At 43.8% G+C, this 23,979-nt stretch overlaps 1 protein-coding gene across 3 annotated transcripts in view; it reads right to left on the bottom strand.

Annotated features, from left to right (window-relative positions):
• Positions 1-18,020, bottom strand: part of lrrc40 (leucine rich repeat containing 40) — a 42,067-nt gene extending 24,047 nt beyond the window's left edge. For all 3 annotated transcript variants that reach the window (XM_076722607.1, XM_076722625.1, XM_076722616.1), the window contains exons 1-2: positions 17,781-18,020; positions 3,165-3,346 (exon numbers count right to left, since the gene is read on the bottom strand). In XM_076722607.1, the coding sequence (XP_076578722.1) occupies positions 3,165-3,346; positions 17,781-17,925 (327 nt within the window). In that variant the 5' untranslated portion in view covers positions 17,926-18,020. The remainder of the gene's footprint in view (positions 1-3,164; positions 3,347-17,780) is intronic.
• Between the last annotated feature and the right edge of the window lie 5,959 nt (positions 18,021-23,979).

The raw sequence follows: 23,979 nt of genomic DNA, 5'->3' as shown, positions 1-23,979 counted from the left end.
TCTGTTGTGACCAGGAGGAGGGGTTCTGAGATGCCATGCAGCAGAGTGTGGTCTCCATTTCCTGATTCATCTGCTCCATCTGTCCATTGGAATGAGGGTGGAATCCAGATGATAGGCTGTTGGTGGCTCCCAGTAAGCTGCAAAAGCAGGACACAGATGAGAACTGGGGACCCCGATCTGACACCACATCAACCGGGGGACCATGGAGACAAAAGATGTGGTGTAACATCAGTTCTGTGGTTTCTTTGGCTGAGGGAAGCTTGGGGAGATGGTAGAAGTGAGCTATCTGACTGAACTTGTCCGTAATAGTCAGAATGGTCATGGTTCCCTGGGATGGAGGGAGACCGGTGGCAAAGTCCAAGAAGATGTGGGACCAGGGAAAATGCAGGATAGGCAGGGGCTGAAGGAGGCCAACTAGGGTGTGATGAGAGGGTTTTTGCTGGTTTCTGACAAATTCCACAATGTCCTCTTCCAAGGTGGTCCACCAAAATCATTGGCAGAGGATGTCCCAAGTCTGTTGAATTCTGGGATGGTAGGTGAGCTTGGAGGAGTGTACCCACTGGAGAACGTCAGAGCACAAATTCAGAGGAATGAACAACTGATCCTGAGGGCAGGCGCTGGGTCCGGGCTGGTCCTCTGTGGCCACTCTCACTCTTTATTCAATCTCCCAAGTGACGGGGGCTAGAAGACAGGAGGCGGGCAAGATGGATGTGGCTTGAGTCACTCTCTCCTCCTTCTCCTGAAACTGACATGAGAGAGCATCAGGCTTACTGTTCCGAGAGCCAAGTCGGTAGGAGAGGGCGAAATTGAAATGGGTCAAGAATAGGGACCACCGAGCCTGTCTGGAGTTGAGCCTCTGAACAGTCCGTATATACTCCAGATTCTTGTGGTCCACAAAGGCATCTTGGCTCCCTCGAGCCAGTCATTAACCAACGACTTGAAAACTGCTGGCACGTTGGTTAATCCAAAGGGCATCACCAAGTACCCATAATGGCTGGCAGGGGTGTTGAATGTGGTTTTCCACTCATTTTCCCTCCCAAATGCGGACCAGATGATAGGCATTATGTAGATCAAGCTTGGCTCCCTGGAACAGTTTGAAGGCTGAGGAGATGAGTGGAAGTGAACATTGGATCATGACGGTTATGTCATTCAAAACCTGATTGTCTATGCATCATCTCAGTGTCCCATCGTTCTTTCCCACAAAGAAAAATCCCACCCCTGCTGGTGATGATGCTGCCAGAGAATCGTTGATATAGCTCTCCATGGATTCTCTTTTCAGAGTGGATAATGAATACAGATGTCCTTTGGGTGGAGACGTGCCGGGCTGCAGGTCAATGGCACAATCTTATGGACAGTGGGGCAGCAGGGGTGTGGCTTTGGCCTTGCTCAACACTTCCTGATAATTGTGATAATCAGATGGCACCATGGACAGATCGGGGGCGGAGCTGGGAGTGATCTGTCTCAGACGACAGCTGTTCCTCCATCACAGACCTGGTGGCAGGAGGTACACCACCCCAGGATGGCTCCAGTGGTCCAATCAATATGTGGGTTATGATGTCAGAGCCAGGGATAACCCAGGATGAGAGGAATGAGTGGAGATGTCAGGACGTGAAACTGAATGGTGTTGTGCTGGTTTCCGGACATCAGGATCTGAACAGGGGTGGTCTGATGGTGACAGTTCAAAGAAGATGGCCGTCGAGGGCATTGGCCGACACAGGTTGAGGCAGATGGACTTGTGTTGGAATGTCCAGCTGGCAAGTCAGCTCCTCATCTATTATGCTGGCATCTGCCCCAGAGTCAATAAATGTTGCCGGTGTGAGAGCCCTCTGGGAGGAGGAGCTTCAAGTGGAAAAGTGGGCATTGAGAGGGAGAGGAGGATGGAGTGGTAGTGTAGCTTACCAGGATCTCCCCGACTACTGGTGAGCCCTGCCTTTTGCTGGGCAGCAGGAGACAAAATGACCAGGCTGGCCACAGTACATGCAAAGATATGCCTAGCATTGTTTCACTCTCTCCTCAGTGGATAGCTTGGTGCGCCCGAGTTGCATGGGTTCTGGTCCTTCCTGCTGGGGTGGAGTTGGGATGGATGATGTTGAGGCCATGGGTGTTGCTTGAGGGTGAGTAGCGGGCTGGCGAGCCAGCGTCCCAACGTCTCTCCTTTATGCAGCGCCAAACTGAGCGCTTGGTGCGTAGCGGACTGCAGATCCAGGAAATGTTTGGTGAGCCAAACAACAAACAGTTCTACTGACTCTTGAGATTAACAGGGGCAAGGCAAGGAACGTAGTCAGAGGCGGAAGGCAGAGGTAATTACCAGGGGTGCTGATTGGTGATGAATCCCAGGTGTGCCTCAGGTTACTGAACAGGTGGATGTGGTGCAGGGTGAAGAGTGCAGGCTGAGCAGGTTAATAGATGCGGCAGCAAGTAAGGAGCTGATGAGTGTGACAATGTCTTTATTCAGTGGGTTAGTGAATTTGGAGTTTCTATAGTTAGCAAGTTAACAAGTTAGGCTAAGACCACATTAGATTAGATTAGATTCAACTTTATTGTCATCATCAGAGTGCGACACAGAGACAACAAAATGCATTACAGGAGCTCTGGATCAATTTTTTAATAGTTTAAGTCTAATATTCTTTTGGACACACCAATTAAAATTTGTTTCCTTTTTAGACCATTTCAGATTTTTTTGTTTTGTTTTTCAATCTAATTCTCATTTTGTTTAATTAGCTCTGTTAGTTTTAACTGAATTCGATTTCTTAGAATAGAAGCTGTGGTAACTTCGGACGAAATATCGCACACTTCACTGTGTTTTAAAACCTGCTTTTAGTCTATGTCAAAGAAACAACAAATAACTCTGACAACACCTGTGGTAGGGATAACTAAATCAGTAAAATATATCCAAGTGGTCTCTGCAAACGAAGTATAACATTTTGTTTCCAACCAATAAAGGATCTGTTACAGAAACCAAGTATGGTTTTAACTCATTTAGAAATGTAAAGATAAATCATATACAGCATTTTAAATTTCTGCAAAGTTTGGCACAAAGCACCTCTCAGAATATTAGATTCTATGTGCCTTTTTCTGTGACATACATGTAACACATGCAGAATGTGTGTTACTTGGTGAATTAGTTACTGAGTCAGGCTTCTTACTGAGTTGGTGTTACTTACATCCAGTACAATGAGTCCAGGCAGTAGTCTGATGTCATCAGACAGATGTGTTAGCTGATTGGATGAGAGCAGCAGTTTGGTGAGGTCAGTCTGCTCCCACCAGCGATCTGACTCTCCGAAGGACACATTCTGCTGGGCCTCCTCTGGTGTATCTTTGTTTAGACGATACACGTTCGGAGGGACTGAGACACATGTTAATATGGTTATTACATACACAAACGACCATTATGACACCCATAGCTATAAATTTACTGGAAATTAGGTTCGAGCAATTGTTTCCATTTTCATATCAACCAATCATCATTATATTAACAGCAGGGGGTGGTGGGAGTAGGGGGAGGTGGAGGTGGGTTGACACCTTGCTTATGGTTAAAATTATAAACCAGCACAAAAATGGCACTTACCAACATAAACTACCATGTTCTGAAGATATACATTTCAAATACCAAAAAAGTAAAATTTGTACCTTGGATTATAAAAAAGCAAACTTAAACCACTTAGTCCAGCACTAGGTCTGTCTATGGCTCTGTCTCTGGTCTTGACACGAACACGGGATGTGAAATTGTGTACGTGTAACCTTCTGATTGGACAACAGATCCTTCAAAATTCACTTGCCCTTTGTTAAGAAAGTTGCTTCTGTTATTACCATAAATGTCAGTGTAACATTTAAAGGTTGTAAACAGTATTTGTAATTTAGATAACTGAGTCTCAGTTTGCTTGTGGGTCATGATGGATTTTATGTTTTCCTTCAAGGGGTCTTGAATGCCACCAAGGTCACATCTGATGCAGTTTGCCCAGGAGATGATGGTGATTTTATACATACATACACACACACACACACACACACACACACACACACATACGGAAGTGCTGGTTTTCTAGCAAAAGTCGCACACTTTCGGAGGTTTTTTGATAAAATAACCAAACCAGGATCTTTTCAATAACTTAACACAACTAAAACAACAATTGGTTTCCCCAAACTCCTTGAACCAACACCTTACTGTGGTGGAGGAGTTTGAGTACCCGAATGATCCTAGAGGTTATGTTGTTCGGGGCTTAATGCCCCTGGTAGGGTCTCCCAAGGCAAACAGGTTCTAAGTGACGGTTCAGACTAAGAGCGGTTCAAAAGCCTCTATGAAAGAAAAAACAATGAGGAAGCTTACGTCGCCCGGATTGGCGTCACCGGGGCCCCACCCTGGAGCCAGGCCTCGGGTTGGGGCTCGCAGGTGAGCGCCTGGTGGCCGGGTCCCGCCTTTGCCCACGGGCGAAGCTGAAGGAACAACTTGGGCCCGTCTTCCCATAGGCCCACCACCCGCAGGAAGGATCAGAAGGGGCCGGTGCCTTGTGTTATGGGTGGCAGTCGTGGGCGGGGGCCCCGACGACCCATTCCCTGGATGACGACTCTGGCTATGGGGACATGGAATGTCACCTAGCTGAGGGGCAAAGAGCCAGAGCTAGTGCGGAAGGTTGAGCGGTACCGACTAGAGATAGTCGGGCTCACCTCCACGCACAGTCTGGGCTCTGGAACCCAACTCCTTGAGAGAGGCTGGACTCTCTTCTTCTCTAGAGTTGCCCGCGGTGAGAGGCGGCGAGCTGGTGTGGGCTTGCTTATAGCCCCCCAGCTCAGCTGTCATGTGTTGGAGTTCTCCCCGCTGAGCGAGAGGGTCACTTTCCTGCGCCTTCGAGTTGGGGATAGGTCTCTCACTGTTGTTTCGGCCTATGGGCCAAACAGCAGTGTAGAGTACCTGGCCTTCTTGGAGTCCCTGGGAGGGGTACTGGAAAGTGCTCCAACCGGGGACTCATTCTGCTGGGGGACTTCAATGCTCACGTGGGTAGCGAGAGTGATACCTGGAGGGGTGTGATTGGGAGGAACAGCCTCCCCGATCTGAACCCGAGCGGTGTTCTGTTGTTGGATTTCTGTGCTAGTCACAGTTTGTCCATAACGAACACCATGTTCAAGCATAAGGATGTCCATCAGTGCATGTGGCACCAGGACACCCTAGGCCGGAGGTCAATGATCGACTTTGTAGTCATATCATATGACCTTCGGTGGTATGTCTTGGACACTCGGGTGAAGAGAGGGGCTGAGCTGTAAACTGATCACCACCTGGTGGTGAGTTGGATCCGCTGGCAGGGGAGGAAGCGGGACAGACTTGGCAGACCCAAACGTACTGTGAGGGTCTGTTGGGAATGTCTGGCGGAACCCGCTGTCAGGGAGGTCTTCAACTCCCACCTCCGCGAGAGCTTCGACCAGATTCCGAGGGAGGTTGGAGACATGGAGTCCGAATGGACCATGTTCTCCACTTCCATTGTTGATGCAGCCGTCCATAGCTGTGGCTGTAAAGTCTCCAGTGCCTGTCGTGGCGGCAATCCCCAAACCAGGTGGTGGACACCGGAAGTAAGGGATGCCGTCAAGCTGAAGAAGGAGTCCTGTTGGGCCTGGTTGGCTCATGGGACTCCTGAGGCAGCTGAAGCAAAAACTCGGGTCTGGGAGGAGTTCGGGGAGGCCATGGAGGAGGACTACCAGTCAGCCTCGAAGAAATTCTGGCAAATCGTTCGTAGCCTCAGGAAGGGGAAACAATTCTCTGTCAACACTGTTTACAGTGGAGGTGGAGAGCTGTTGACCTCGACTGGGGACATTGTCGGGCGGTGGAAGGAATACTTCAAAGATCTCCTCAATCCCACTGTCATGTCTTCTGCAGAGGAAGCAGAGACTGGGGACTCGGAGTTCGATTCATCCATCACCCGGGCTGAAGTCACTGAGGTAGTTTGCAAGCTCCTCGGTGGCAAGGCACCCGGGGTGGATGAGATCCGCCCTGAGTACCTCAAGTCACTGGACGTTGCAAGGCTGTCCTGGTTGACACGCCTCTGCAACATCGCATGGCAGTCGGGGACAGTGCCTCTGGACTGGCAGACTGGGGTGGTGGTCCCTCTGTTTAAAAAGGGGGACCGGAGGGTGTGTTCCAACTATCGGGGGATCACACTCCTCACCCTCCCTGGGAAAGTCTATTCCAGGGTACTGGAGAGGAGAATCCGGCCGATAGTCGAACCTCGGATTTCCAAATATTTCAATAAATCAATCTTCTCCCTCGCCTTCTACTGATTTACAGTGCCAGAGGAAGCAAAATAGCCCCAGAGCATTACCTGGCCATAGCCATGCTTCACTTAAAGCATGGTGCACCTTTCAGGGTATTCTTAATTCTCCATCTTCCTTGGAGAAAACATCATACTGTCCATAGAAACCAAAAGAAATGTATAGTATAGAGTAAACTGGAGCCTATTGTCCTTTAGAAATGGACTGATATTAGTCAGTAATGCTACCAGAGCTGAAGTCTGACTATCCATAACCTTTTATTTTGTGTTGAATTTGGGGAAACCAAATGTGAAATGATCCAAATTGAAAATGATCCTGGTTTGGTTATTTTACAAAAAAAAAAAAAAACTCCAAAAGTGTGCGACTTTTGCTAGAAAATCAACACTTCCAGAAGGGTGCCAATACTTTCGTCTATGACTGTACAGTGTTTCCTCTAGGATTTTTTTCAGCAGCGGGGGCAGGCTCAGTCAGGAGCATCATGGTGTAGCAGAAGTGGTCTGTAACTGACCCTCTTCTCCCCTCTTTGCATTTCTCATGAGAAGTGAAGTGATAAAACAATCAGACTTTTAAGAGTTATTGACCATCTGGAAGGTTCACAGGAAGGTGTGAACTCAGGCAGACAAGATGTCTGGTTGTAGAACAACTTTTCACATTCTTTCAGGGCAACAAGAGTCACTGATAACACCTTCCCTTCAAATTTACATCTGCTCAGGACGTTCTCATGGAGGTGCTAACTCTTTCTTGATAGCCCATGGGAGTTAAGGACAATAAAACTGCCTGGATGGACGAATGCCATGTCTCAAAGGAATCTTCAAACAAGATAATGCTGATGGGTTGTAAATTAGACATTCCTGAAGCAAACTGTGCTGTATGTCTGTGTGCCTTCTTCTTAACCTACCAAATTAACCAAATCTCTATGTTTGATTTAACTGTAGATGTTATTACATTGCTAAGCTCTTGATCTGTACAATAACAATGTTTTCCTGGTGTTTCTAACTTACAGGATGATGAAACTGTGAATTTAACTATTTCAAAGATTTTCTCTGAGTTTCTACCATGGAACCATACTGCCATCTAGAGGTTCATAGCGGTTAGGTTGAATGTGCTCAGCGGGAGACATTTATTACTAAGTAACCATAATAGCGATAATCATTTCGGCAAATATAGTCTGCCTTTCTTTATTCCTTCATCATATTAAAGTAGTTATACCCTTAGTCATCATGTTTATTAGGATTAGTATTAGAAAATGTTACCATGTTTATTGTTGAATGTTGTCATTATTCATAAGAACTGTCTAACGCATATAGTGAACACGCATGTTGTTGTTGAAGTGCCATTGAAAACAGATCATGTTAAAATATATTGGATTGACCATAGTGAGAAGCAGATGAGTCCCTCGTATGAATCATTACGTAATTCCCGCTCCATAGGATGAAATTCCGTCGCTCGCCTATGAACCATCCTACATGCGTGATGTCCTATTAATTAGACACGCCCTGGAGCGATGATAAAGTTAGTTGCGCGCAGCGGACTTCAGTTCAGTTTTTGTTTTTGTTTATGTGTAGTAGTTCGTTCGTTTCTGTAAGTTCTTTGTCTTTAGTTTTCAAGTATTTTTCCGCTCCGTCGTTTTCTCAGTCTTTTTGTTGCTTCTCACAACTACACAGAGTAGCTTGATTTAATTCTGCAGAAAACGCACTTTTCTAATCTTCTTCGTGAAACTTTAATTTTTGCTCGCCACGCCAAGCCGCATAATTCCTATTTTTGTTGTTAAAGTCTAGTCCCGTAATAATAATTTTGAAGACATTTTCGACCAGCCATCGAAGAGTTTCTCAATCTTATTATTAGTAATCAAAAGCCTTGCCAAATGGCCGACAACTAACTGACCGCACCGAAGACCTGTAGCCTGCTGCTGACCCGCTGGTCCGGGTTAAATAACCATCAGAAGCCGTTCCTCGTCTGTAACCGACACCGAAGATCCTCAGCTCCCGAGACATCTCTGTCCAACACCAGCTCTCAACCGCGGTTTGCTTGATTCATCCGGCAGACCGCTGCGCAGATCAGAGTGACGGACAGTGATGCGGAGCCTCTTCGTGTCAGTTCGGAGCAGACATCTACAGGAGCGTCGCTGACAAAGTAGACATACTTAAGCGGTTTTGAATAAGAGTTGGTCCGTGAGGTTAAGATACTGTCAATTTTTGAATGTTTAAATTCTCTAAATCGTTCATTCAACAAATTAACTTCATATTCACGTCCCCATTTTCCCTTTAAACCTACTTCTCACTATCGGCAAACTTATTTTACCATTCTCTTGCCATAAGTTCCTCTGGGCAGCGTTTGTGTTAATCTATATCATCCATATAATCTAACGCATTATCCATGATTCATATTAATTTCATTATTGTGTTTAATAAATAATCTTTTTCATACAAGTCGTTGTCAGACGGTGTCCTTTTGAGCTGGATATAAGCAATCCCTGTACTGAGAGTTTACGCCTTAGATTATCAGACTGATCTACTGTTGGTTCATTCGTTCACTACATCAGCATTACAAGACATGATATACAAAATCCTTCTTAGCTGAAGAAGGTTGGTGCCCCTACTCTTATTAACGAATGCAACATTAATTTAGAGGTAATTCCCCTACAATGGTGTAATGATCAGGCCCTTTAAGGTAATCTCATGTGTTCTCTTTACATGATCTTTAACCTACATGAATGTCCTTCACAGCCTAGTGTCGTAAGGATAACATGACTGGTGAGAGACACTTCACCATAATAAAAAGGCAGATGACACTCTTGTTGTTGACAGTCTTGTCTCGTCTGTTTGTGTTTTATGTCTATTGCATTTAGATATGCGCCTCACACAACACACACACATACAGCTTGTTTATCACATGTCCAGAACAAAGATATGGTATGCCCGGGCCTTGGGAACTGGCCAATTATATTCTGTAACATATATCTGATTATTGTACGGGGTGTGGTCAAACCCAACATGACAAATGTGAACTTTTGTCGGACAACTGTGCTCATTCTGGCAGAGATCCTGCAAGAACTCTGTCAGTCTGAGACCAGCACTGCATTGCTTTATATGTGACCTCAATAAATACTTTGACTGTGAACTGAAGAGTGCTTCGGACCATTCTTGGGCTTCCAACAAAAGAACCGGGCTAACACTGGCATGGATTTAGCTGACACACTGCCCTGGACATGTCCTAACATCACTGAGTCAGGTGTTGAGGCTCCCAAACTATCCTAACCTAACCTAATGACACTTCTTACTGGCACAGTACCGGCACAAGAAGAAAAGCATCCACTCCAGCCAGGGCTCGGTCTGATGTCGTCCACCACAAATTTAAATCCAGCAAGGCATTAAATAGGAGGGCAGCAACACTCACTCCACCACTTAAATTCTCACTGCGAAACAGGTACAAAACACAGACTCTGATAAAAATTGTGATAATACAAACCATGTTGAGGATAGGGAATAAATCACACAATGAGCAGTAAGGCTGGCGAAACTGAAGAAATAGCTCAAAGACCACTGTGAAGCCCAAGGCTAGGAGAAATATTGCTAACTCCCCATCTCACAAGCTGAAATAATACTGGTAAACCCACATCTCATAAGCCAGACACCATTCTGATTGGGGACTCTATAACTAGGCATGTAAGAACGGCAAAGATTGACAATCTCACTATGAATGACACCATTCACCACCAATGCATTGCTTTTGCCTCTCCATTGCACCTGTCCTCACTTTCATTTGCACCAAGCAGGTGTAATTGAGTCACAATCACTTGAGCTTCCTAAATGGACAGATTGATATCCCTGAAGTTTAACTGACTTGATGTTACAAGGTATACCATGGTATGAAAAAGCCATGGTTTCAAAACCACTAAAATTTTCCGTCATACCGTTCCTGCGGTATGAGTGGATTTTTTTTTTTTTAATGTGACATCTCGTCAGAGAGAAAGTGGAGGTCACTCAGGTCATGTGCGGCTGCAGCGCCCCTCCCCCTGTGCACCCCCGGTTGCTGGTACAAGCAGACAGCTCTGCAGGCCGTATGATGGCTGAAGGAGGCAAATCCCCCGAACATTCCCCCGTCTAAAAGGGCCAAGTCGGCTGTATGGGAATACTTCGGCTACCGTAAAAAGAAAGACAGCTATGACTTGGAGGAAGAAGGTTGCCCAATGTTTAAAATGTGCTTGCGGACAGTGGCAGCCAGAGGAGGCAATACATGAAATATGATAGCGCATCTACGGAAGCACCACCCATTGCTATATGATAAAGATCAGCCTACAATTCAGCAAGCATTCGAGAAACAAGTCCCCTGTACACCCACATCAAAGCATGCTAAAGACCTGAACAATGCTGTGGCATACTGCATTGCCAAAGACATGATGCCCTTTCAAGCTATGGAGAAACCTGGGTTTCTGAAACTGATGAAGATAGCTGTGCCACTTTGTGCTATCAAGAAAATTCTTCTCAAAGAATGAAATCCCTAAGATGTACTCAGAGGTCCAGGCTCATGTGCAGAAACAACAACAAAAAACAATTGGCAAAAGGGGTGTGGTTCTCTGCAACAACTGATTTGTGGACTAGTCACTAGACGTGGTGGTAGTGGAGAACCATACATCAGCTTCACAGTGCATTTCCTCTGGGAACTGAGGTCCTTCTGTTTAGAAACTATGTTTTTCCCAGAGGACCACACAGCTGAACACATCTTAAGAGTTTTTTGAAAACATGTTGCAGGAGTGGAACATCACAGATGGCAGATTGTCTACCATCACAACAGACAATGCAGCTAATATGATAAAAGCATTTTGTGATAAAGCCTATGTTTGGCTCGGATGTTTTGGCCATAGCCTTAACCTAGCTATGGCCAAAGCACTCAAAATTCAAAAAGTTGACACAGCTGTACGAGCATGCAGGCATCTTGTACAAGGTTTCTCTCAAAGCTGGAAGAGAAAAAGAGAACTGAAGGAGCAGCAGGCAACCCTGGAAATTCCTGAAAAATCACTAATTCATGACGTAGTGACAAGATGGGGGTCCACTTTCAAAATGATTGAGAGATTTTTAGAACAGCAACAAGCATGTTATGCAGTTCTTGCAGCAGACAGGAGCTTATGGCATTTATTGCCAAAAGACAGTGATGTGCACACTTTTGAGAGGGTCTGCCAACTCCTGGGGCCTCTCAGTGACTTTTTACAGATTTACTTGGCTGTGAAACAAAGACCACCCTCTCATCTTTGAAGCCTGTTATGGAACACATCACTAACCTGCTGAATGAGAAGGAGGAGGATGATGCCCTAACAAAACAAATGAAAAAGGTAATGATGGACGATCTGCAACAACGTTACTCCTGTGAGAGAGTCAAGAAGGTGACTGACATCGCTTGCTTCACTGATCCCCGTTTCAAGGACAACTTTAGTCAAAACAAGGATGATGTAATCAGGTCTGCTGAAGAGGAGGCTGTGAACCTGGCAGACTCAATCTCACTGCCACCTCGAGAATCACCTGCAGCCACTGCTGATCAACAGGGAACCAGCGCTTCCACTACCACTACCCCCTCTGCTGCCATAAAGAAGAAAGACAAATCTCTGTCTTGCTTGCTGAAAAAAATGACATCAGCAAAACATCAAGGAGTCGAAGCCAAAGATGCCTCCCCAAAAGAAAGAGTGAAAATGGAGATTAAACAGTATTTGTCTTACGCTCCCATATCCTCTGATGCTGACCCACTGGCATGGTGGAAGACACATGTGGAAGAGTTGCCTCTCCTTAGCAGTGTAGCGAGAAAATTTCTCTGCATCCCAGCCACCAGTGTGTCCTCAGAGAGGGTGTTCAGTTCAAGTGGACACATCCTCTCACCTCACCGCTCCAAGCTGCTGATTGCATTTACTTGCATTTTGTGTTGGTTGTTTTTTTTTTTCACTAAAAATAATTCATTTATGTCCTGACTTTAGCTGCAGGTTTAGCCTCAGTTAAAGGACTGCATTAAGGACTGCATTTATTTTTTTATTGTTTATTTTTTATTTAGAAAGAATCCAGTTATTTTATTATTATTATTTATTTTAAATACATATTTACTAATGTTCCATCATGTTTTATATATTGTTTTTAAAAAAAGACTATTCAATGGAAAAGTTTTCTCTATTTTTTCAAAATAACACATTTTAGAGTTGTAATCATAATACCGTGAAACCGCGATATTTTTGCCTAAGGTTATACCGTCAGAATCTCATACCAGCCCATGCCTATATATGGCAGTGACGCTTAAGAAGTAAACGTTTAGATATATGAATTATGTCGATCTCTATCCACTCTCTCTCTGTGCTGTGCACTTTATTACCCTGTAGTCTGTTAAATGCAGAGGAAATAGAGGGTTTACTGACTTGAAACATATTTTGGCTATTGCATTTCTTGTTGCAGTTTTCATAATCTCTAAACTGATAAAGGCCCTGTGTTTTGTTCTGTCTATTGGAATTGAGTTTTGTTGCATCAGTACATATAATTTATTGTTCTAACTTGGTGAGTTGTCCCCATTTAGCCTTTATTCTCATTTTTGTTTTATAAATTTTTATTACTTTATTCTACAGGAAAGCTATATTTGTTAAGTTCTAAGGTGCTCCTAATAACAAGGAGTAGGCTGCTATGGTTTAAGTTGTGTATCTAAGAAAGAAAGTGGATGATGCACATGTTGCCTGCCAAACAGTTGTCAATTCATGATACTGTCTCATGTCTTAATTTTAATATTAAGCACACAATGTTATGAATAGTTAAATAAATAAACAAATAATGCTACACAATATATAGAAGGCTTCAAATAGACTCCATGATCTGTGATCGACACTGGCCAACACTGTTTCCAGCAATCGGTGGTCAGCCCCAAAAATCCTGATCGGAGCACCCTTAAAAAACACTTTACCATTTATGGGCACATAAAGAAAATATTTGTCTGAAAACATTTCTCGTTAACGTTTGGATTTTGTGTGCCCTGTATGCAACACTATACGTCACATGCCTGTTTAAGTTATGAACAGCACTACTTGTGGTTGTTTTTACACATGGTAACAGACATTTTGTACTTGTGCTGCAAGACTTTGATCCTCTGTAGTACCAGTGCCATGTGCAAAAAAAGTTAAAATACAGCCTTGCAGGACCACATTTTGCCATGACAGACACACACACACACACACACACCCAGGGTTCTAAATTAACTTTTTTGATCACCAGCCAATGTGGCTGGTGACCTTCTAAAGTTACCAGCCAATCAGAATTTCCACTAGCCAAATTTTTTCCCGGTGAAAATAAGAGAGATTATGAGTGCCATTGAATGCATTTGATCATTTTCTTTACATTGTTGGCATGAAAAATGCACAGAAAGTACAACACATGAAACAAAATATACACAGAAAGTGCAAACATTTAATTTATACAAACAAAACAGTGTTTCCCACAGGATTTTAGGAGACTGTGGTGGGAGGGTCTCTGACCCTCGGGGTTGGGTGTGTGTGTGTACGTTTTCAAGCCTGATGTATCTCTTTAGGGCATTTTGAGACCACTGAATGTAATATAAATTGCTGTATATGAATATAACAGGTTGGTATCATCCTTAAGAACATACAAAAGAGAGAGAGAGAGAGAGAGAGAGAGAGAGAGAGAGAGAGAGAGAGAGCGAGCGAGAGAGAGAGAGAGAGAGATCGCCAGACAGTGCAAGAGAGGTGGCATGTCCTCTTAATCTTCAGAAACGCTCTGATTCAGACTGTTTTCTCCCCGTTTTTGTTTTTTTTTTTTACACTTATATCTTTACAAATACAGCAGTAAGAGACCGACTTTCCCTTTTTGTTTTTTCGGCATCAGCCTTGCGATGGGCCCCCTCATAACCGTGGGCCCGGGGCAGCCGCACCCTCTGCCCCCCCGCCGGCTCCGCTACAGCTTTTAAGCCATAACCTCACCCCTCTTCACCGATAAGGCTGTGGCAGAGTCACTGACTCAGTGCTGTCGGATCCCTCTTTTCTTTTTCTTTTCTTTTTCTTTCTCGCTGACGAGAGATATTATATAATTAATTTCATGTTAATTTTTATAAACGCGTAGAGAGAGAGCACAAACGACAGAGGGATGAGAGAGAGAAATAGCGCGAGCGGGAGAGGGAGAAATAGCGGACAAGTAGCTAGCTACCGGGAAATCAGCACCAGGGATAGTGGAAAGTTAGACTCTGTTTGGTATGTTAGAAGTTGACTGGTGCAATGAGATCAGCAACATGGCCGACACTGCTCCGTTATCGAACTTGATACCTGCCCAAAAGAGAAGTTTTACGCTAGTGGTTTACGCTTCTGCGTCGCGGCGACGCCGTACCTACGCCGTCGACGCAGACCCCTACGCAGACCCTACGCCGTAGCCTGACGCGCACCTCCAAAAAATCCTACGCGTCGACGCGTATTGACGTGAACTTCGAGGACTGTGATTGGTCTGTTCAGAACGTAATTTTCGGTTCAGTCGCAGCCCTATGGTCGCAGCACAACAACACCGCCATTTTCAAAGTTTCTGAGGTGAGAGCTACAAGAAAAACTGGACCAAGCCAAAGAAAGAATTATCAAGGAGGTACGCACGTACGACCACCTCTACAATTCCTCTTCGCGGCAGCAAGAGCCCCCCGAAACCATACAATGACACAGCAACACCCCCCTAGCGGCTTGGCGGTGAATTGCGGAGCAACGCGTTCCCTCGACGCAGAACTATGAATGCTCAGTAACGGCGTAGGGTGTACGCCGTAGGTACAACGTCGCCGCGACGCAGAAGCGTAAACCAAGCAAAGTCACACAATCTTGAAATGCCGTCCCGGCCTGCTGTCATGTATGGATCATCGACTGTATGGATGCGGTGTCGCCGGATCGCGCCAAATGCAGCAGACAGTAGGACCGTCTATGAACGCGACCTGTTGGCGCGTGCGTGTGTGTTCACGCGCGCGCTCTCGCTCGCGGGCTATAGAGTAGAGTAGGCTACAGCTGTGTAATCGGCTGACTGACGGATCTGGTTATTATTATTATTTTTTAGGTGGGGAGGAGGGTGGAAAGCGGGGGGGGGGGGGGGGGGGACGAGACTGTGGCGGGCCCAAACGAGATTGTGGAGGGCCGCCACAGTCTCTTTAATTGGTGGGAAACACTGCAAAAAATGCTGTCAGATTTATTATTTTCTAAAAGACATTTTTCCAGTAAGTATTTGGTATCATTACATTCCTAATAAAATGTATTTTTCCTTTCAACTTGAAGTGTTTCTGCTTTCCTTCTTTAATAAGAAATATATATAAGTAACAGCCATGACTTAAACACTTGCAAAAAATTGCATTGGTAATAAATTGAATTATGTATGTACAACTAGAAAACACAAATAGTGCAGCAGTCAGTATTGCAGACTCCTTAGGCTCTCCTGATGACTTCGGGCACTCTCATGGTCCTTTACTGCCTTGACTGTAAAATTATTAGTCCCCACCACAAAATTATTCGTCTTGTTTTTTTCTTTCGTGTACATGCGGCAATCCTTACAAAACATGACGGCATTTTCGTGATCAAACACAAGCCATTCACAACCTGTCAGCCATTTAGCATTAAACTTTCTTTTCTTTGTTTAGCACGCTTTGTCGACATTCTCATCCCCTGCCTCCTTCCTCTTCTCGCCCCCAGACGTCTGTCCCAACCACTGCAGCATTTAGTTTAACTTTACTTTTTACTTTTAGCTAGCTCAGTCTCCTTTTTTACAGTTTATATGCCGCCGTTCATTCTTCTGCTTCTTCTTTGTGTTTGCGTTTCCGTGGTTTCTCGCGCCGGTTGCACTACAGACTGTAGTGTGCCTGCGCACAGCCAATTGTACGTCATCACATAGCATTACGACAGTGTTCATGGGAAATGTAGGACGGACTGTCAGGGGGACAAATGACCAAGAACTGTAGAGCGGCTCTGACTGACATGATTGCCTAATGCATTACTGGCCAAATTGGCTAGTAAGTTTTTATTTACACCCGCCAATATGAATTTTAACCCGCATTTAGCGGGTTGGCAGGTGTTAATTTAGAACCCTGCACACATACACACACACACACACACACACACACAGACAAGGTGAAAAAAGCCCAGTCACAGCTGGTAATTATAATTTTAGGTGCACTGTGAAATTGTGGTCAAGGGAGCCATTCATTGCAAAAACCCTCTCAAGCCAGCAGTGCAATTACGGTACTTGAGATAGACATGTATTTCAGCAATTATTCTCACACTTTACATAACAAATACAAACAAAATTATATTACGTGCGATAAATTAAATGTCTTGTTGAATATGTGACGTCACCAAGTATGTACAATATTGAAGTATGGCAAAACAGTTTCCACAATAGTTTTACTGAAAGGCAGAATGGATCTCTCCTCAAAATGTTCCTGACTACATACGCGTCACCTTATTAAAATAATCACAGTCATAGTCACAGTCATCAGTCATTTTTTCAAGTTTTTGAGAAAACTTTACCAGAGGTGGGCAGCAACATAAGGAGTGGATTTCGACAAAAAAAAAAAAAAAAATCATTTTTGTCAAAAAATGACTCAAGCAATTATTTTAATAAGGTGACAATATAAAGTTTTAAGTACTTTCATTCTATATTACTGATAGATAGTTTCCAGTTTTCATTACACTAGTATTGAAATGAAAATGTTTCATTAAAAGGTTTGCTGAAAATTTCTATGGTGTCCTGTTCAGAATGACCCTAACGATGCCAAAATAAAAATTGATGCTGTTTCAGTGTTTTGAGAAAATCAAAAGAAAAATATCTTTAAATTACACAGTAACACATTGACAATTTCCATATATTTGAACTTATATAACTTACATAAAACTTTTCCTTGACAAGTTTGCTGACATATTCAATGGAGTCCTGTTCAGAATTACCTTGACTATGAGACCATGTCAACTTCTGGGTGTACAGCTTTTGAGAAAATTAAAGCAGTCACCCCAAAAGTCGAAGTACATTATAACATAATGACAATTTTCTCATACTAAAACTGTCATAAAAAAATCGTTAGACATGCAATATGCAAATTCTGTACTAATTGTATGACAATGTACCGCCCACACAATCATGAATGGAGAAATTAGCTATAGAGAGCATAACTGTTTTTGTTGTTGTTGTTGTTTGTTTGTTTTTTGCACCAGGCTGTAAACATGTTTATTTCTGGTGTAAAACGATAATATGGGCATCTAGGGGATTTTGAAGCCATTCTCAAGTGGTCATGCGAGGAACTGCAGGTGCTGCCACTTCTCGCGTTGACTTAATTTCTCAGCTCTGGAGGATGCCGCTTGGTCTTTGATAAGCCAGTCTCACTTCGTCTGCTTGGCAGTTCCAAGCAGCGGTAACCTAATCGTAACTGCAGAAATAGACGCGCAGCAAAAATCGGCGGCTGCCTTCAGACGTTTATGCAATTGACGGTTCCCTTGACCACAAGCACTGTCACTGTGTACACTGTCCTGTAAGTGAAATTACCTTCTGTCAGACCTCGGCCGGACAGGTTAAGATGGCCGGTTTTCCTGGCTGCCTTCAGTAGACCGTAAGGAACGGTCACTTCGGTCTTTTCCGCCCTGAAGCCTGCTAGAGTGTCCAACATATCCGCTCTTTTGGGTCGAGACATTGTTAGTGTGTTTAATAGGAGTCCTGGCACTGCGCTGTGACAGTTGATCTCCACACCCAAACTGTGTGTGATCCGGCCGCCAGCAGCACAGAAGTAACTCTTCCGTTCAGAATACTTCAGAATAAAAGCATTACATCCTCTATCCAAACAGACTACAGACTTAAACTGCACAAATCATGTCAAAATACTCCTCATGGATATGTCGTGTTCTTCATTTTCACACCATATAATATGTAGTATACGTAAACCATTGAAATGACTCATCCACCTACAGTAATGGTGAGATTAAAAAAAATACCTGGATTTTATTTTGAAGGTCACTTGAGTCCTATCGGGAAAGGTTGACCGGTTACGAGATTTGTGGTAATATAATAAATCAAAACTTCATAAATATTAAAAAAAAAAAAAAAAAAAAAAAAAAAAAAGTGTGAATTTGAGAGAGAATATAACGCACTGAAGAATCTCAAAAATAAAACGTGTAACTTGGTCTTTTATGTTTATGATAATACGTCCATTTGTTACAGTTCCCTGGGCTCCCTTCTTACTGATCAGACTTCTGATTTTCGTTTGTGGATTGGCAGTACAGTGTAAATATTCATATATGTCTATGTGGTACTAGACGTTTTGCCGAAGTAACGTTAGCCAATTTGCTATCTGTCAGGATCGCTAGCCTAAGTGTGTGTGTGTGTGTGTGTGTGTGTGTGTGTGTGTGTGTGTGTGTGTGTGTGTGTGCGTGTGTGTTTGAGTGGACAGAAAAATAGGAACGATGCTTTGGTCTAATGGGGTTGGATATATATGTGTGTGAGTGGGAGAGACAGAGAGAGAAAGGGCACAAGATAGAAACACTCACCTAATTAATCAATGGTTGATGTCTTCATAAACCAAAGACAATAGTGCAGGAGCACCGTAGCTTCTGGGGGCTACAAATCCATGTAGTGTCATGCTGGTCAAAATTACAGCTCCATCCACCCGGTGCACAGTAGCCTTCACCCTATGTCATGCACATGATGATTTTGGAAAGGAGGCTTTTAAGATCATCAGCGTCCATGTCCTGGTTTGTCTCAGCTTCCCCACAGTTGCAGGGACAAAATCTGACACATTAACAAATGCTTCTTCAGCAGATTGAATAGGCAGGCTAAGGGTGTTGATCAACTCCTGTAGACTGTTAATAAGTTTCACTGGGGTGTTTGGGTGATGCCATTGTTGCCAAGGAAAGCCCAATTCCAAATCTAGCATTTCATTTCTTAGAATCGAGCTGAAATGTGCTTGAATCCCCTGTAGGATTTCCTCTTGTACTTGCTCCTGCAGGCACAGAAATTGCCAAGTCAGCACAAAGTAAACTTAATGTCAATACAAATTTCATTACATTATCCTAAAGTGCTAATTTTAACACACGTTGATCAAAAGAAGCCATGACCCAACAGTCTATGTAATTAAAAATATAGTGCTAGATATATTTGGATGTCAGTAGTATCAACTGTCCGAGTAATGTAAAGTTTTTTAGAATGAAAGTGGAATTGAATAGTAAGAGACCTAATTCTGATACTATATCCTAGGGTTGAGCATAAAGCATTTTTGACGAGTATGAGCATGATACGAGTAAAACACGTCAATATCCTTGCTTGTGCTGAAGGAAAATCCTCATTGGGTAACTGACTGTCTTCACACTCTGTGATTGGCCAGTCACACACAGCTGAAGACGGCTCATGTCGCATCGGTCACTGCCTCCACTCTGGTCGTTTTTTTTTTTTTTTTTAATTTACCGTCTGCTTGCTCTTAGTTTGGCTGGTGATATGTGTCGGTTTGAAAACTTTGCTCGTACTGAACGCAGTGCTATTGAGAAGAATACAGTGAACAAGGCTGACATATTATTTCCCTGTTTGCCATCACTGGATGTTTGAATCACCAAGTTCACACAGATAATTAAAAAATAAACAGTCTTACAGACCACATACACACTTACACACATATAGCTGAACACACAAAGTAGCCTATATTAATATTTTATTGTACATCAATTTCAGACTTACATTTCCGTTAGGCCCCGCCCACTCCGAGTACAGATACGGATACAGATCATAGATGGTTGAACAGATACAGATACAGATAGTGCTGTACTCGCTCATCCCTACTATACACCACTATATACCATATACCTATATACCTTACCATGTGAAGCATGTGGCAATATAAATATAGACAACAAATATAGACCAAGCTCTGTATGCATATCAAATACAGCTTGTAGAACGAAAATGTTCAAGGGCTATCAAAGACATATTATGCATGGGAATTTGTGACATTTGTAGCTGGATCATAATCTGTTATAATAGATCATATTGTGGCCTACCTGGGATTACATCGTAGGTCTGTTTGGATGCTCAGGTCCCACAATGTTACTTTGTTTGACAGACAGAAAAAGAGGACAGTTAAGATACCAATGGGACAACTCCCTTAGTTAACAGTAACTCTTCACTCAGCCTCCACCGATTCCCATGGCAAATTAGCATGCTTTTTAACACAAGCTATCATTTATTGCTCTTGGCGTTTTATATATATATATATATATATATATATCTAACATTTACCAGAAAGGAAAACAGGTCAATGCAGAACGTAATTATTATAGATGATAAGATTAAATAAGATAGGTCAAGATAAGACACAGCTTTATTGATCCCATGCCAGGGAAATTAAGATGTTACAGACAGCAATACTAGCAAGAATAAAAAGGGCAATAGACAATATAAGGGATACAATATGTACATTATATAGAAAAAGAGTAAAAAAAAAAATTGGCATGAATATTTGAATTTCACACAACAAGATATAAGTAATAGATAAAAAAAATAAAATACAGTGTTTTGTACTATTGCACAGGAGAAAATATGTAACATAATATAAAAAGAATACATAAGCAAAGTAAAAAAAAAAGTGTAAAATTGCACAAGATATTTGCACAGATATAATGGGTATTGTTAAACATAAACATACAGGGGTAGAATCAAATCGGTTGAAAAACATATTCAGTTCATTTGCCCATTCTTGCTCATGATCTCCCTTTCCGCTCCCCCTGCACACTCCTCACCTGATTTTTGTCTCCTGATCTAAAGAACCTCTTGTTTTCATTCAATAGGACTTTTATTCTCAGGGACACCCAGGGTTTGTTATTTGGGAAACACCATACCTTCTTGCTAAGCACAGTGTTTTCCACACAGAAATTGATGTAGATGCAGGTTGTCAAACTGTCAGTGTCCTCCCAGTGTGGACTGCACAACACATCTCAGTCAGTGGTGTCAATGCAGTCCCTCAGTGCCATTGCTGGACTCCTCTGACCATCTTTTCACATTCCTTATGGTTGGCGGTTGTTTATTCACTAAAGGTATGTATGCAGGAAGCAGATTATTCAGGTTGTGATCAGAACATCCCTGCTGTAAGCATCCTTAGTGTTTGCATGCAGTAAGTCCAGTGTTCTATTGTGTCTGTTGTGGCATTCAACATACTGAGTGAAGGTGGGGAGACTGGAAGATAGGGAATCATGGTTGAAGTCTCTGGAGATGAGTTGGAGGGCCTGAGGGTGTGATATCTGCAGCTGTGAAACCACAGTGTGTAGGAGCTTGCATGCTGCTGAAGCATCGGCTGACTGGGAAATGCATACCGTTACAGTGATGACGTTGTAATGGTTGCCTAGGTCCACCTTGTGCAAACGTATTTTGAGACGGGGAGAATGTAAATGTTTGTATTTTTTTCTGATGGTCATCTCCCATTACCTTTGTGTGAAATTAATATTACAAAATGAATTAATATTATCAGCAGCGGATACAAATGGACTATAGAATGGACTTCTTGTTATTATTTGTTCATTTTATTTTAAGAGTGCAGAGGTATTAAAAATGGGAAGTGACATTGGACGCTAAGGAGAGAGAAGAGAGAGAGATGGGGCTACATTGGTGTTTGGAGGTCAGTGGAGTGGGAGGACAATCGGCCTAACTTTACTTGTTGCAAGTGGGACGTATCTCCCTCAGGAGATAAGATGGCTGAATGCTAACAGCTAGCAGCTCTATGTCTCTCATGCAGTGCTCCTCCTTTATACAGATGTTTCCTGGGTTGCACCATCTGTATGCTACACTCCCGGTACTCCATCTGCAGTCTGGTTAGTGCCATTAGCTCTTCCATCTTATTAGAGACAAATTCCACGTTCCCCATAATAAGAGACGGAATGGACGGTTCATACCATCTTTTCTCCTCACAGCACATCATCCCAGCTGTGCATCTCCTTCTCATTCTCCTTATTTCCATGGGGATCTCCGGTCTTTCCACTGGGAGTACACTCGTGTTGCACAATACTATCAGCTGTACCTGAGTGTAAACAATAGAGCCATGACTGAACGGATCTCCTTATGCTTTATGTATTCCAAGAAAGAGTAAGAAGCAAATCACTAGTCTCACCAGTTGTACATCCATCCGTACAGTCCCCCGCCCCTTCACACCTACCCACTATCCACAACGGCCTCCACAACCCCCCTCTGTCCAAGTTTTCTTGCTCCAACCCTCAACCCTCCCTGGTGATCCCTCCCCTCCCTCCCTTGGACTCAACTCCCACATCCCCCACAATACCCCACTGCACCCCCTCCATTAGCAAAATTTCCTGCCTGACTGCGGGCCAGGGAAGAAGACAGCTGGAGATGCTGCACCTGGGCAAGGCTGCTCGCCCTGACGACATTAGTTCCAGAGTCCTGAGGACTTGTGCCAGCCAGCTGTCCGTGATCCTGGGACACCTCTTCAACCTGAGCCTGAGCCTGCAGAGAGTTCCGGTGCTGTGGAAGACATCCTGCGTGGTTCCTGTTCCAAAGAAGAAATGTCCATCTGGCCACAATGACTACAGACCCATTGCCCTTACATCGCTCATGATGAAGGTGCTGGAGAGGCTGGTCCTGGCCCACCTCCGACCGCAGGTTAAGTCATCACTGGACCCTCTACAGTTCACCTACCAACCCCATCTGGGTGTGGATGACGCCATCATACACCTGCTGCAGCATGCTCACTCCCACTTAGATTGTAGCGGCAGCACTGTGAGGATAGCTTTCTTTGATTTCTTCAGTGCATTTAATACCATCCAGCCGCTGCTCCTGGGTGAGAAACTGCGAGTGATGGGAGTCAATGCGCCCACAATATCCTGGATTACTGACTACCTGAAAGACAGACCATAGTTTGTCCGACTGGGCAATGTTCTGTCGGAGACCGTGGAAAGTAGTACAGGAGCACTACAGGGGACTGTTCTGTCTCCTTTTCGCTTCACCTTGTACACCTCAGACTTCCAGTACAACTATTAATCGTGCCACCTACAGAAGAGGATGATTGGATGATTTTGTGGAATGGTCTGGTAGAAGTTCACCTGCTGTTTAACGTGGCAAAGACCAAGGAGATAGTGATTGATTTCAGAAGGAACAGCACGACCACACAACCACTGTGCATTCTGGGGGAGAATGTCACAGTGGTTGAGGATTACAAATACCTTAGAGTGCACTTCGACAACAGACTGAACTGGAAAACTAACATCAACGTTGTGTATAAGAAGTGGATGAGCAGACTCTATTTCCTGAGGAGGCTCAGATCATTGAACGTGTGGAGTAAGATGTTGGAGATGTTTTACCAGTCTGTCATTGCCAGTGCACTCTTCTTTGCTACAGTGTGCTGGGGGAGTAGCATCAGAGCCGGCAACACCAACAGACTGAACAAACTGATCAGAAAGGCCGGCTCCATTATTGGCTGCAAGCTAGACACTTTTCAGGAGGTGGTGGAGAGGAGGACACTGGACAGACTGTTATCCATCATGAATAACCCTGAACATCCTCTTCACCACCTTGTGGACAGACAGCGGAGCTCCTTCTCCAGTAGACTACTCCAGCTCTGCTGTCACAAGGACCACTTCAGGAAATTATTCCTGCCATGAACCATCACATGTTACAATAGAAACTTAAACAGTTAATCCACCAACTTCACAAACTCTTGTGATTTACATATTACTTACATATTATGCATGTGTGTATGCAT

The sequence above is a fragment of the Chaetodon auriga genome, chromosome 3 (assembly GCF_051107435.1).
Source record: "Chaetodon auriga isolate fChaAug3 chromosome 3, fChaAug3.hap1, whole genome shotgun sequence".
NCBI classification, from domain to species: Eukaryota; Metazoa; Chordata; class Actinopteri; order Chaetodontiformes; family Chaetodontidae; genus Chaetodon; species Chaetodon auriga.
This window is presented reverse-complemented; position numbering and strand designations above follow the sequence as displayed.